This window comes from Priceomyces carsonii, assembly GCF_900007245.1.
Source record: "Priceomyces carsonii strain CBS4050 genome assembly, scaffold: Debaryomyces_carsonii_scaffold_1, whole genome shotgun sequence".
NCBI classification, from domain to species: Eukaryota; Fungi; Ascomycota; class Pichiomycetes; order Serinales; family Debaryomycetaceae; genus Priceomyces; species Priceomyces carsonii.
In genome coordinates this window covers 57,896-71,720 of record NW_026946674.1, presented here as the reverse complement: position 1 = coordinate 71,720, position 13,825 = coordinate 57,896, and the positions used below count along the sequence as shown (strand labels likewise).

The window sequence follows — 13,825 nt, the reverse complement described above, 5'->3', positions numbered from 1 at the left end:
GTCTTGACGTATTATTCATCCAGGAGAATATTCTTGAAAGATTTAATTTCGTAATGAGAATCATCAGAGTCTTGCACTAAAGAAAAATATGAATCAACAGATGAAACATCAGAGCCAGCTGAGTAACGTCGATTCAGATTCAAATGTAAATCCTGAGATGGCTTTCGTCTTTTCTGCTGGCAGGATACCCCCATGCATTGGGTAGGCGAAGCATCTAAGTCGGATCTGACAGATGTTTGAATAGGTACAGATGAAGTTGACAGGTGTCTGTTTCGCTTGTAGAAAGGATTACCAACACATTTTGAAGGAACAGAGTGTCTTCTTCTTAGTACAGATCTTTCTGAAAAATTCGTGTCAACCACATTTGAACGTTTGACAAGCTTATTGCGCTGGAATTTTGCAATAGTATTTATGGAAGCAATTGTCACAGATGGCTTCAACGGTGGCCGCATATTTGACAAACTTTGGGTATAATTATCATCTTTCGAAGTGAAACTAGGTTCTAAGAGGAAGCTTTCGCTCTGAGTAAAGGTTGAGGTGCTCCCAAGTAAAGGAGAAGATAAAGTCGATTTTTGCTCTTCATCGTAAGTCTTTGGATCACCAGTCAATGGTATTGAACTTATGTCCTTATGCATGTCATGAAGAGATACCCCTCCGGTACCATTTACCACTTGATTGTAAGATTCCATGTAACGAACATCAAACTCTTCCAAAAAATCTTCTATATTTAATGATTGCATTATAGGGTATAACTATTGTGCTTCCAAGAGCAAACTATCTGACATACAGAGTAGTCGATTAGTTTATCTTAATAAATAAATGAATTGCAAAATTTTGAACCAACAAATATAAAATAATATCCAGTGTTATCTAACTCTCGTAACTAAGAGAAACATATATTTTGCCAAGTGGATGTGGTAATCTATATACTCAAGAAAAAAAGAAAAAGACCTATAATAATTGAGCCGCCACACCGTAGTTTTAACCTATTCTGAAATGAAAAAAAAGAAACCCCTTTATGCCTAGTCTAAATAGGTCAATGCATTTGAACGATGATTTGTCAGAACGTGATACAAAAAATAACATGAGTTATTCGGTCGCCAGTTTTCGACACTATTTCTATGTGTCTCTATCAGGTTAAATTCTATTAATTATTCTCAATTCGGTAGTTTTGGCGATATGTGCTAAACACTTCCCAGACGTTTGCCAATCAAATTTGGTCCTGCGTAATCCTTAAATCGCATTGTCCAAAGCGTTTTCTTTTAAAGGTACTGACAGGTGAAATTGACACAAGCACTCCCCCGAGTCGTTTGACGACTACAAAAATGTTATCTCTTTAACACAGAGGGCAAGGATTTACGGAAATAAAGCCGTAGAAAAGAAATACTGAAAGAAAACCTAGGAGACCTTTTTTGGTCTTCACGAGCTTCTTTGTGTACTCCACAATTCGTTGCCTCGCTATGGCCTGGTCTGTGGACATTGATATTATTATTCGCCCCGCACCTTCTCTAATTCTTATCTAATTATTTGAAAGTACTGCTGCTAGGAAAGCACGCTACGATATTCTTTTAGATACTGCAACTTCACGCATATGAGATTTCATAAGGCTTGGGATAGATCTTTAACACTGCAGAAGGTGCTTTCTGCGTCAAAGTTCCATTTTCGGGAGTAGTAATACATCCGAGTTTCGCTCAACGAAAAGGAGTACAATACAAGCGTAGAAATGATTACATCGGTGTACTTTTACAAGGAGTTAATTCGGTGACTATGTTTTTATAAGAAAATTCGCAATCGGGGGGAATGAAATATAACTCTTTTGTGCTTAATTTCCACGTATTCCCGGTTCGTTCAAAAGCTCCTCATCTGTCTTATCGTAATGAACTTTGTGGTCTTTTGTGTTTCCATCGTTGATGCCATCGGGTAACCCAAGTACTACGTTGGCATCCAAAAGGGCCTGATTTATAAGCCAGAGTCTTCTTTTTTCCTTTACGGCATCTCGCAACAGATTCGTCGCTATTTTGTTTATCTTTTTTGCTGTATTTAATTTCTGTCTCAAGCTAACATAAACCTGATTTAGCTCTTCCAAATCCTCTATGTCATCTATATCATTTTCGGTGTCTTCAAGCTTGGAAAAGTTTTGATATCTTTTGTGGGCCATCTTGTACTGCCTGGTGTTGAGAGGCATACTATTAACAGTACTCAAAGTGGCATCTTCCTCTTTCAAGATATCAATAAAGTCCTGAGAAAACCACCAAGGGTTCTTTGATTCGTAATCCTCCTCAACTAAATTCAAATATTCCTTTTCTGACATTTCATTTTGGTTGTTTACAAAAGGCTCCATTTTGTTTTGCCTCACTTTATCTTTTATGAGAGTCAACGCATCCTTAGCCAGATGTAAGTCATGAACCCCTTTGACGTGTTTTGCTAAAGCGTCTGATCTTGTAAAATGTTTTTCACATTCTGGTATTGGGCAAAAATATGGTTTCTCCCCTGTATGGGTACGGCAATGTGATATAAGTGCGAATCGAGACGGCTGCTCAATACCATACCTTGGACAGCCCTCCCACTGGCATGTATAACGAATCGGAGTTGTAGGAGTAAGATGTGCCATATGTGCTAAATGCTTAGTATTCAAGTGCTCCACTAATGCAGTTAATGTAGGATAATTCCTTCTATCGCACCCAGACCATTTGCAACGATAATCACCTTGTGAGTCATCTATATTACTTTCCCTCTCGCTCACGTCGTTTAAAAGACTTTCTTTTTCTATATCTCGATTAATTTCCAGTTTTATTGTAGATTGTTCTTGTTTATTAGCTTCGTTAGAGGCTGTAATATTACTCGATATATCTTCTTCAGTACTCGACATTTTGGAGTCAATTTACAAATAGTAGTAGGTTAATCCCTCTAGATTAAGTTGAAAAGTCACAAGTTATGAAAGATAATCACTCATTCGCTACTTTTCTCACAATACTTTCAATTGATGTAGAGCGAAAAATGAGACTGCCAGCTTCGAAAAATTTCAAACGCGAGATTTAAGTCTAAGGATGGTCACTTCAATGTGACATGCTAAAATATTTAGAAGATATATTAATGTCTATACAGGTACTAAACTAAGTCCTCGTCCAATCTAGCGGCAGGGTTGGTTTCAATAAAGTCCAATGAGACTTTATGACCAACTAGCTTTCTGATGTTTGAAACACCATATTTGATCATAGTTGGTCTTTCTAATGACAACCCCCAGCCCAAAACTCTCAAATCTTTCGGCAAACCCATGGGTTCCAACATTTCTGGTCTAAACATACCAGAATTACCAATTTCCACCCACTTTTTCAACTCATTGTGGTAGGCAAAGATTTCCATAGATGGTTCCGTATATGGATTATAAGCTGCTTTAAATCTCAAGTTGTGAACACCCATCTTTGAGAAAAAATCGTCCATGAAGCCAATTAAGTCACCAAGAGTGATATCATAACCAGCTAACACACCTTCAACCTGGCTGAACTCGGCTAAATGCGTCGCATCAACTGCCTCGTTACGGAAAACTTTATCAATTGAAAATAACCTGGAAGGTTTTGGATTTTTGGCCAATTCTTTCAACATGTTGGCGGAAATAGCAGTTGTGTGAGTTCGTAAAACCATCTTTAAAGACTCCTCTTCTTTCCATGGATACCTATAACCAATTGAGCCAAATTTACCGCCCTGATGAACGCTCTTTATATTCTCAAGATATTCATTATCTTCTTGCATCTTCCCTCTTGCGGGATCTTTTATATAAAAAGTATCCTGTAAGTCACGCGCTGGGTGCTGTTGTGGGACAAACAAGGCATCGAAATTCCAGAATCCAGTTTCAACATATTTATTGGAAGGCATTTCTGTGAATCCCATAGAGAAAAAAATCTGTCTGAATTCTTCTCTTATCTTATTAAGAGGGTGCAAGGCGCCAGCATTTGGGTATATACCTTCAGAATTGAAATTATATGGCTTGAATTCAACATCTTTCCACGATCCTGTAGATACCATTTCAGATGTGATGTCTGCTTCGTAACTCTTGATCTCTAAGGCAAATTTCTCCCCTTTATCAACTTTATATCCAACTATCTTTGTTAAAGAAATTAATTTTCTTTTCTTCAATTCAGATAATGCTTTCTTATCTGGTAAAGTACCGGTTTCTTTGATAGTTTTCAATTCCTTAACAACTACATCTTCTGGAACTTTTGAGACCTTTGCGACAAGCTTATCGCCTTCTTTACCTAACCACTGATTTTTGAATGCTTTACCTTGTCCGACTGCACCGGCAGGGCCCAATTTTGTTTTCAAATCATTGATCGTCAATGCGCTCAACGAGTTCAAAACTTCTTCTACAACTCTAACCTCAGGGGAGCCATCCGACAAAAAGCCTTCCGCTTCTTTACTTAAAATCCATTTATCGGTTTCAATCTTTTTAAAATCGACCATATTCTTGGCCCAGAGAGACGTCAAGCTAGAATGTAAAGTGTTTGCATCGATACCACCAAAATCCTTGGTATGCAACGTATTTTCTATTCCATCATATTGGTCCACCGCCTTTAAAATCCTCAATTGCAAGTCCGACATGCTATAGGATATTACTTGAAAAGTAGTATATTTATGACCCTCGATGTTGCTTAGCGTCGATATCGCTATATTAAATTATGAATCATTTTTGACTCAAAGATACGTTTGTGTAATTTCCAAATTTTTTTCCAGATATATGGTGTCACTTTTTACGCTAAGTTTGATCGCCTCGGTATTTGTTATACCCACATGTTGCTCGAGAAAGATTGGGATAGTAGCAAAGTATTTTCTGATTCATTTCCTTCAAGAGATTATGTAGCAACGGCAATATTTAGACGCAAAACAGAATCCAACTAGACTTGCTTAAGCAACAACAAAGAATAGAAAATATATATGCAGATGATCACTGTAGCTGTGTTACATGCCACCCCGCGACCTAAGAAAAGGTCGTCGTAGCAAGCTCTCGCGTAAATATAGCAATAATGCTACATTGTATAAAGGACATCAGGAATGCTATGAGGCTGAAGCCGACCTCCTGGTAAAGTGTGACCTATTAGAGCACAACGACCACTGATTTTGCAATTTGAATTGCTAGAGAGAGATCGTCCCCTGCGCTCGCGAAAATAATAGAATGACCGGTTCTGTTGTCGTTAAATGAGTGGCTGAGCAAATTATCAACTTTGTCTTTTCAGACCATGACTATTTAAAGGCAACTTCAATCGTTGCAAAAGAGATTGTATTAAACCATTATACAAAGATTATAAAAAAAATGGCTCTTACATGTTCAGATCTCATTAAGCTAGTTGCAGCAGTTATTCTTCCACCACTTGGTGTGTTTTTAGAGAGAGGTTGCTCGAGCTCGCTTTTCATCAATATTATTTTAACGTGTTTAGGATATATTCCTGGTATCATACATGCAGTTTATGTCATTGCTCGATATTAATGACTTATAGTTCTATATCATGCAACTTACGGTTTAATTTACGATCCAGTCAATCCATGATAAGAGGAATTAATATCCCCAACTAAGAGAATATACACTCGATTTATAGAGAAAGTTCTATCTTGTTAATGTCATAGTTTGTAAAATTTTTAGTTTTTAGATAAAAGAATATATTTTTCATTTACCATCAACCTCTGTGAAACATACTTTTTAGCTTGCTTGGATCATAAGGACTCTGGGCGGGACATAGATTGCTTTTGGTTTCATTAAGTAAAGAATAATTCTGCATATAAATACAAATATTTTTATTTTATTTTGCGCTATATTGGTTATTTTACGTACTGGTAAAGCTCATCTCATATTGTACAGTCTAGTGAATAAAAGATTCTAAAGTCAAGAAGTTTAAAATGGCACCTCATAGATATAATGAGCCAGGGGTCGTAGAGACTTCGGAAACTGAGCTCATATCGGGAACTGAGTCTCAGTCGTCTGACCAGAGCCACATTCGAAAGCAATATACTGATACTTCAGTATCCTTGGAAAGATTTTTTGATCAGTTGTCGGAAGAGGTCAAAGGAAGTCAATCAGACAAATTAAAGGCAGATGATTTGGAGGAAGTAAAGGCATCTTTATCAAGACTACCTAAAATTGAATCAAATTTGGAAAGGAACTTAGAGAAAAGAGTCTCCCAGAATGATAGCACCAAAAGTATCCTAAAGCTTCATGATCCTATTCAGCTTAAGGTTCCCAAGAAGAAACAGGAACAAGACGCGGGAGACAAATGGTTCAACATTAAGGAGCCTGAGATCACGCCCAGTATGAAAAGAGACCTAACTCTTATTAAACAAAGAGGAGCATTAGATCCAAAGAGGCATTATAAAAAAGACAAAATGGAAATTTCAAAATTTTTTCAAATGGGAACCATTATTGAAGGCAACACAGAGTTCTATTCGTCAAGGTTATCTAATAAAGATAGGGGAAACAATTTGGTGGAGGAGATATTGAATGATGATGACTCCAAGAAGTATTTCAAGAGGAAATACTCAGAAATACAACAGAACAAAACAAGCGGTGGTAAGGCTCATTACAAGAAATTAAGAGACAAGAGAAAGAAGTTTTGATTAATCGACTCTATATATTTTTGCATTTTCGCACGTTGATTGTGTGTATTAATAAACATTTGAACTAAAAACCAAAATTAAGCTCTTGAGTTGTAGAATCGGGTTATTGGAACTTACAACTGACTGATATAAAGTATTAATTTTCTTCTAAGCCGGCTCTTCTAAAGACTTCCAGTCTAACTTCGTCCCATAGTCTCTTTTTCTCATCCTTCGAAAGTTTTACTCTTGGTCCATCTGCCCGTTTTAAAGACTTCTTAATAGAATCAGTTTTCTGCTTGTATTCATAAGCTGTTGTTGCAGCAGTAGCCAAGTTAATCAAATAGTTTCGCACAGCAATTTCTTTGAATTTGAACTTCAAAAATGATTGTTCCCCAGACGTTATTGGGGTTGTACTGTCCCTTCGCGTGGAATTAATCTGCAAGAGCCTCGATTGCTTGACGGAAACTTCAGCAACAGATCTTTTAAAATGAAAGTCGAGATTATGCTCCTGGTATAAGTTTGACGAGAATAACGTGTAAATCAATTCAGTATCTGTAATATGTGGTTGAATTAAAACAATATGGCATATATTTGCCAAATCTCCAACTAATTGAGGAAGAGAGCTTGATGAGTAACTTAGCTCTGGGATTGCTGAGACTGAAGGCAACAGCGTAATTATTAACTTACACCTAGTGACATTCAAGTTCCAGTCTACCAAGGATTCAGGAATATTTTGATACTGTAGCTCAGACCCCAAAGATATTTTATATAGCTCTCCGACATCCATCTCACTATTGTTAGCTATGGTTCCCATTTCTGAGCTCTGCTCTAAATAAAACTTCTCATGCAACGCAATGTCGTTTACCAACTGCTCAACAGTAGTCGACACTGGTTCTGAGTCCTCGGGTATAGTAGCGGTTGAACTTGAATATATTGAAGGAGCAGATCTGACAGATCGCTTGTTATTTGAGAAAATGCTAGATGACAGTGACTTATGCAGCTGATGTTGTTTATTGTATTGAACTTGTGAAGGAGCAGACCTAATCGAAGTGACCCCGGACATCATCAGTGGAGGAAGCTGTTGATAAATAGCATTCCTTGCCAGTTCCTTAAATTGACTAGGAGCATTAGACTGCCCTCTGGGTCTTCCAAATGGAGCCCCAAACATCCCACTGCTGTACTTTTTACCGAGACCCCTTTCAACGAAATAGAAAAATGAAAAAGACAACGAAAAAAAAAAAATCTGGAGAAGCTACCTTTGACAAATTTTGCCGGATTATCTGATATATAGGAAAAACTCCGCGTGATCCTGGGGTACTTCGTAAATCGTTGAAATATGGGCTAGCCAATTTTTATAAAGATTTACGAGATACTTTTGTCCGGGACTTAAATAGGAGAGTTGTGCTGGGATATGCATCCATGGCTATTATGGTTATATTTGACGCTAACAAACCATCATTCTCTAATCCCTAGTAGCATTAGCCCTGTGCCAATATATATATTAATATATTCAGCAATTTTTGGTGTGTACATAAGCTCTTCATTCTGGACTACTGAACATTAGTTCTGAAAAACAATAATTTCAAAGGGTACTAAAGGGAGATTGAAATCCGCAAGATGTCAACACTAGAGGAATTAAGTTCCGAAGATTTGGGATTCAAGCTCTCAACAAGAGAGCATGGCCTTAAAATCTTTGAACATGGTGTTGACTTACAAAAGGCGATTGTCGATGACTTGCAATTGCTTGCAATTGCAAATATCAAAGGCTATTTCGTTTGTTCAAATACATCTGCTATTCTGTATGGTAATATAGATGCTATAGATGTGGATAATACTGATCAATCGTTCGATATCATTGAAAATGTGGGATACGTAACTCAAATATATTTTGATTGCGAAGAGGCAAAGGTCCTTGTTATATCAGATCACAGTTTGAAGTACATTGATACTGTTGACTTATTTGGCCCAGAGAACTCCAAATCCTTGAAGGAGCTCGAAGTCTTGAAAGAATCAGATGTAGGAAATGTTGCAAGTTTTCAGCCTTGTCCTCTGAGATCAGATTCATTAGCAATTTTAAATGACAAAAGGGATCTTTATGTGGTTCAAGGAAATTTGGTAAGAAAAATTCATGAAGAAGTATGCACTTTCTCTTGGGACTCTGAAGGAAACATTTTGTATGGTGCTAAGAGCTATATAATTATCGATTCCCCGACAGGAGATAAACGAAGTGAAATACCAATTTCGTTTGAAGATTTTGAAGATTTTGAAGTACTGGAATATAAGGTGGTATATTTAAAGAGATTAAACTCTGATTCTTTTTTTGTGGTATACGATCAAACTAATATAGCCATAGATGAGCACAATGTCAGATCTTTTATTATAGAGAAAGATGAAAGTGACAAAGGGAGCGCAAAAGAGATTGATATTGCACCTCCGTTTGGTTCTGCGTCTCGTGCATCCACATATTATATCGTTTTTTTGTCAAATTGGATCCCTGAAAATGACCTTTATTTTGTGACATCATCCTTGACCACGGATGTGGGTACTATATTAATAGGAAAAGATCGAAAATTGGTATCTTTGATCCAAGCCGAAGATACAGACCGTGCACAGTTTCCTATTGATGAAAACTCAGGTGATGATGCTTCCTCTATTGGCTTTGCAATTGACTTAACTGGTACAGAAACTATTGTAAAGAGTCCATGTAATGGCGTTGAGGAAGCTAAGGGGGTCTTGCCACGCTTATGGGCTTTGACTCATACTGGCAGGTTAATGAGTTGGTGGGTCTTTGATAAGAAATGCATCATGGATGAAAAGCTTACTTTAAGTCGGCCTTTGGATTTAATAAAGACAGTTGCCTCAAGACTGCATGCATTTTCAGAGGAAAGTAATATGAATAGATCGGGAGCTACAAAATCTTCTCTTGGAGATTCATCAACCACTTCAGCAATCAAAGATTCAAGTAACAAAACCGTAGACGTTCTCGAGAAGTCAAACCTGGTGGAAAATCCTTTTGGTTCTTCTGTCTCTAATGTGTTTAACCATAAAATAAACTCCATAAACTCAGACAAAGAACATGACGTATCAGAGAAGTCTGGATCTGTGTTCAAAGAATCATTACCAAATGTTGAGATTGATGATAGGAGATCCACATTCAATATGTCATCTCCATTCGGTAATTTGGGCAAAGATGGCCCTCATTCCATAAAAAGTGCTCCCAGTTTTAATGATAGCTCTTCAGTATTTGGAAATGCTAGTCTTGATACTAAAAAAGTTGGATCCGATGGTGGCAATTCGGGCTCTACAAAGGAGGATATTCGGTCAAACTCCAAAGAATCTCCGGCAGTTGGTTCTGGTTTTGGGTCTTCGGGCTTTGGGTCTTCTTCGGGCTTTGGTTCTTCTGGGTTTGGCCTGTCAGCCGTTGGGTCTTGGGGTAACAGCTCATCTGGTTTCGGTTCTTCTGGCTTTGGGAAACGTCAACTGGAGCCTGAAACTAGAAAAAATGAAGGGAGTAAAATCGAATTTGGGAAAACTGGTTTCTCTTCTACCCCTGTTCATAGTGAGGTCGGATCTTCTATATTTGGTCAAAGCAATTTGGGTCAAAAACCCAAGGAACCAGCAGCTTTTGGCTCGTCCAGTTTCGGCGAAACTGGGTTCCAATCCAAGTTTGGTATTTCTTCCAGCTTTGGATCGAAGAGCAACGAAACTAAGCCTACGTTTAAACAGATGGGTGCGGAAAATGAAACTTCTAAGAAAAGCGCAGGTTTTGGTACTTCTAGCTTTGGAAGCAGCACTTTTGGACAGTACTCTAATCCACAGGTTTCTGCGGATGGATCTAACTCCCCATTTTCTGCCCTTAAAAACAGAAACTCGATGTCCTCTCCGTTTGCGGCTTTGAGTCAAAGAGGGAATCATGTCATTGATGATGATGGTACTAATGTCTCAGAGGCAAAGGAGCCCGAGAGATCATTACAAGATGTAAATAATTTGAGTATTTCACAAGAAGGGTCGTTGAAGAATGAAAGTATTTCGTCTAAGGATGTGAGCAAGGATCTTACTTTTGATAACTTTGGGGAAGCTTTGCAAGACTCATTGAATTTTGGCTCTAATGATGTGGATTCATCTGATAACGAGACTATGGATTCTGAAGAGTCTTCTCCTAGTGGTAGTTCCCCAGAATATCTCAAAAAGTCTAATGTACCAGTGGATAGTAATAAATCGCATCACATTGGACAAGAAAGTTCTCGAGAAACCGGTGACATTGAACGCAGGAGAGATTCTGAACCTGGCAATGAAGAATTGGGCCAAGGAGAAGAGCTGGATGAGAATCAACATAGCTATGAGGAGAGAGAAAGTTATGGGAGAGAAGATGACGAAGAAAAAGGAGAAAAAGGAGAAAAAGGAGAAAAGGAAGAAAAGATAGAAGAGAAAAATTCAGAAAGTAACATTCTAAGTAAAGAAAACGAGACAGGTATAAGTGAGAGTGGAACGAATATTGAAAAACCAGTTTTTACTCCTCCCAATGAAATTGTGAACCAGCGTGGCCCAATTTTTGTTAATAAACTTTCAGATGATTCTAAGGCGTCTTCTTTGAATGTGCCTGAAAAACATACAAGCGATCTCGATACTCACTATGCAAGTAAAAATGATATGTCGCCATTGAGTGAAGACAAGACAAATTTAGAGGAAGAAAAGGATGCCCAAGAATTACCTCATACCCTGTGTGGATTTCTACAGTTTGATGGGTTTACATCACAACCAAAAATTACAGCTAGTGAAACGCAGCAAAAGATTGTTGAAATAATTGAAAACACAACTGGGTACTTAGCAATTCTATCGAAGAATGTCGATCTTTTGAACAAGTTTCTTTCGTCTCACTCACCTTCGGAGAGAGATACTTTTTCTGCTGAGTCTCTCTTTTTTCCAGAATCATGGAAACTTTCATCTGCCCCACATTTAAGTGAATTAGCTGGCAATAAGAAGTCAAATATTGAAAGCGACTTGAAGGAGTTACGAAATCACGACTCTAGTCTTACGGAGTTGACGCAAAGAATTCAAAGAAATCAAGAAGAAAAAATCTTTTTAGACAAATTGATAAGTGATTTAGCATTGCTAGCAGATAACTCCTCTCGTCCTATTTTAAACGAACGTCCCTTGGATTTGCAAAATCAATTAATGCAAAAGCAGTTACGCCAAAAACTTCATAACATTAAGTCTTTGGAGAAAACGCTTCTCAGTAAGATGATGCCTATCAAAGCCAAAGTCTCCTTCACCTATGATTCAGTTACAAATATTGAGAAGGTCATTTTTCAAATCAACGAACGTGTTCTCAAGCATCTATATAATATCGACAATTTGGCGAAAAGTGTCAACACGCTTAATATCACCGATAGTCAACCGGAAGTACATCCTAAGGAAGATTTAAAGAGCAGCGTCTTAATTTCCGCTAAATTTAAATTATTCGATCAGTTGCGTAGCGCCAAGGTGACTCCAAGATTAGTAGATTTAAATATGAAGCCATGAAGATTCCCTGATGGTGGATCTGCGTTTACGATTTTTAAATATGATGATAAATATTTTTATTTTCGCGAGTGTAAACAAAGAGTAAAATTTCGATAGATAATAGGAAGTTAAAACTACGCTGATCAATCAAAAATGGTTGATTTATTAGGATCTAGGGTTTCAATTCCTGGCACTAGGTGTTATGGTATACTTAGATACTATGGCCCAATTGATGGGAAAATTGGAATATTTGGTGGTATTGAACTTGTGGGACCGATTGCAGCCTCACGAGGTAAAAACTCAGGCGCTGTAGATGGTAAGCAATACTTTGAGGTAGAGCACCCTATGACAGGTTTATTCTTACCCCTTGAAAGACTTAAATCAGTGAATCCTCATCTATCTCGCCTTAATTCGTCTGTTCAAGGTAATGATCAAACTGAGATATCTGATATCACTGACACGCCCTCTCCTACTTCGAGAGGTACAAGAGTTCCAGCTTCTTTCTCTACGCGTGGACAACAGAAGATTACTATCCTGAAAAGAAAAAGTCTGAATAATCAAAGTAGGGTATCATCACCTATTAAAGAAACCGATATTCCTAAAGCCGTGGACCTTAAAGAGGAGGACGATTTCCAAGCGAAATACAAAGCACTAAAAGAGAAATATGAGCTAATGAGCAGAGAGAGTTTTGAAAAAAATGCAATCCTAGATGACCTCAGGTCGACAGTTAATGAAATACAGCCGCTCCTTGAAGAATATGAACACGATGCCATTGAGAAGGACAAGAGACTTGAAAGACAAAAAATTGAATTTGAAAATGCTAGAAGAGATTGGAAAGATACCTTGGATTTAATGGTTTCAAATCAGCAAGAAAATGAGTTACTTTTTGAGACACAAATAACAGACTTGAATAGGAAGATTGAACAATACCAAGCTTTATCTAACGATCAACCCACAAAAGAGGACGTAAAAGAATTAAGAGATGACTTGAACGCAACAGTTGAAGAGAAAGAAAAAATGCGCCTGGAATTTGAAGCTAAGATCTTGAGACAGACTGAAGAGATCAAAGAATTAGAAGGTCGTCTCAGTCTTTTAAGCTCTTCAAATCTGCGATCAAATGATCATACCTATGAGATCGAGCATCTCAAACTGGAAAACAAAAAGTTGAAAGGCAAGCTTCTGGAGCTCGAATCTCATTCTCGAACGAAAAATGAAGAGATGGAAAAGTTACTTCTGAAATCGGTAGGTTCGATCACATTAACAGAGTCTCATGTCTCTAGTTCCGAAAACGGTGGCTTGAATGACTCAGAATCTTCTCATCTAAAGAAAATTATTGAAGACCTAAAGATAGAGCTTGAGTCAAGGCCGACTTTCGAAGAGCGAAATAAATTAAACAAATCAATTGAGGAGCTCAAGAGCTTGCACAATTTGGAAATTTCAACCAAAGACAAGGTGCTAGACGAGTTTTTGAGCTTAGATCTTAGTGAAAAACAAAACCATGAGAAATTATCCAGCCAGAAGTCTATTCTGATGCCCGAAGTTGAACCTCAACCAAAGGTCTTGACTGAGCATAGCATAAACACGCTTCTTTCATCCCAACATCTCCCAATATATAAGCCAGAAAAAAAATTAGATCCGAGTGAAGGAAAGGCCTCCTGGTGTGGACTTTGTGAACGAGAAGGTCATACGAGTCTCCACTGCCCATATGAAAATGATTTATTTTGAATTCAGGACTTCAATATTT

General features: G+C 37.8%; 8 protein-coding genes across 8 annotated transcripts; 4 read left to right on the top strand and 4 right to left on the bottom strand.

The window, feature by feature from the left end:
• Positions 1-11: 11 nt before the first annotated feature.
• On the bottom strand, positions 12-740 carry PRCAT00000038001 (uncharacterized protein; the record flags this gene model as incomplete). The annotated part of the gene is made up of 1 exon (XM_062953898.1): positions 12-740. One exon carries the CDS (start codon positions 738-740, stop codon positions 12-14), a length of 729 nt encoding a protein of 242 aa, XP_062806894.1.
• A 1,082-nt stretch (positions 741-1,822) lies between these two features.
• PRCAT00000037001 (uncharacterized protein) lies at positions 1,823-2,869 on the bottom strand (the record flags this gene model as incomplete). Its single annotated transcript, XM_062953787.1, has 1 exon — positions 1,823-2,869. One exon carries the CDS (start codon positions 2,867-2,869, stop codon positions 1,823-1,825), a length of 1,047 nt encoding a protein of 348 aa, XP_062806893.1.
• Positions 2,870-3,108: 239 nt separating this feature from the next.
• Positions 3,109-4,596, bottom strand: FRS2 (phenylalanine--tRNA ligase subunit alpha; the record flags this gene model as incomplete). Its single annotated transcript, XM_062953676.1, has 1 exon — positions 3,109-4,596. One exon carries the CDS (start codon positions 4,594-4,596, stop codon positions 3,109-3,111), a length of 1,488 nt encoding a protein of 495 aa, XP_062806892.1.
• A 709-nt stretch (positions 4,597-5,305) lies between these two features.
• PRCAT00000035001 (uncharacterized protein) lies at positions 5,306-5,479 on the top strand (the record flags this gene model as incomplete). The annotated part of the gene is made up of 1 exon (XM_062953565.1): positions 5,306-5,479. One exon carries the CDS (start codon positions 5,306-5,308, stop codon positions 5,477-5,479), a length of 174 nt encoding a protein of 57 aa, XP_062806891.1.
• Positions 5,480-5,886: 407 nt separating this feature from the next.
• PRCAT00000034001 (uncharacterized protein) lies at positions 5,887-6,600 on the top strand (the record flags this gene model as incomplete). The annotated part of the gene is made up of 1 exon (XM_062953454.1): positions 5,887-6,600. The coding sequence occupies one exon, from the start codon at positions 5,887-5,889 to the stop codon at positions 6,598-6,600; it is 714 nt and encodes a 237-aa protein (XP_062806890.1).
• A 136-nt stretch (positions 6,601-6,736) lies between these two features.
• Positions 6,737-7,747, bottom strand: STD1 (Std1p; the record flags this gene model as incomplete). Its single annotated transcript, XM_062953343.1, has 1 exon — positions 6,737-7,747. One exon carries the CDS (start codon positions 7,745-7,747, stop codon positions 6,737-6,739), a length of 1,011 nt encoding a protein of 336 aa, XP_062806889.1.
• Positions 7,748-8,196: 449 nt separating this feature from the next.
• On the top strand, positions 8,197-12,102 carry NUP159 (FG-nucleoporin; the record flags this gene model as incomplete). Its single annotated transcript, XM_062953232.1, has 1 exon — positions 8,197-12,102. The coding sequence occupies one exon, from the start codon at positions 8,197-8,199 to the stop codon at positions 12,100-12,102; it is 3,906 nt and encodes a 1,301-aa protein (XP_062806888.1).
• A 132-nt stretch (positions 12,103-12,234) lies between these two features.
• PRCAT00000031001 (uncharacterized protein) lies at positions 12,235-13,806 on the top strand (the record flags this gene model as incomplete). The annotated part of the gene is made up of 1 exon (XM_062953121.1): positions 12,235-13,806. The coding sequence occupies one exon, from the start codon at positions 12,235-12,237 to the stop codon at positions 13,804-13,806; it is 1,572 nt and encodes a 523-aa protein (XP_062806887.1).
• Positions 13,807-13,825: the final 19 nt, after the last annotated feature.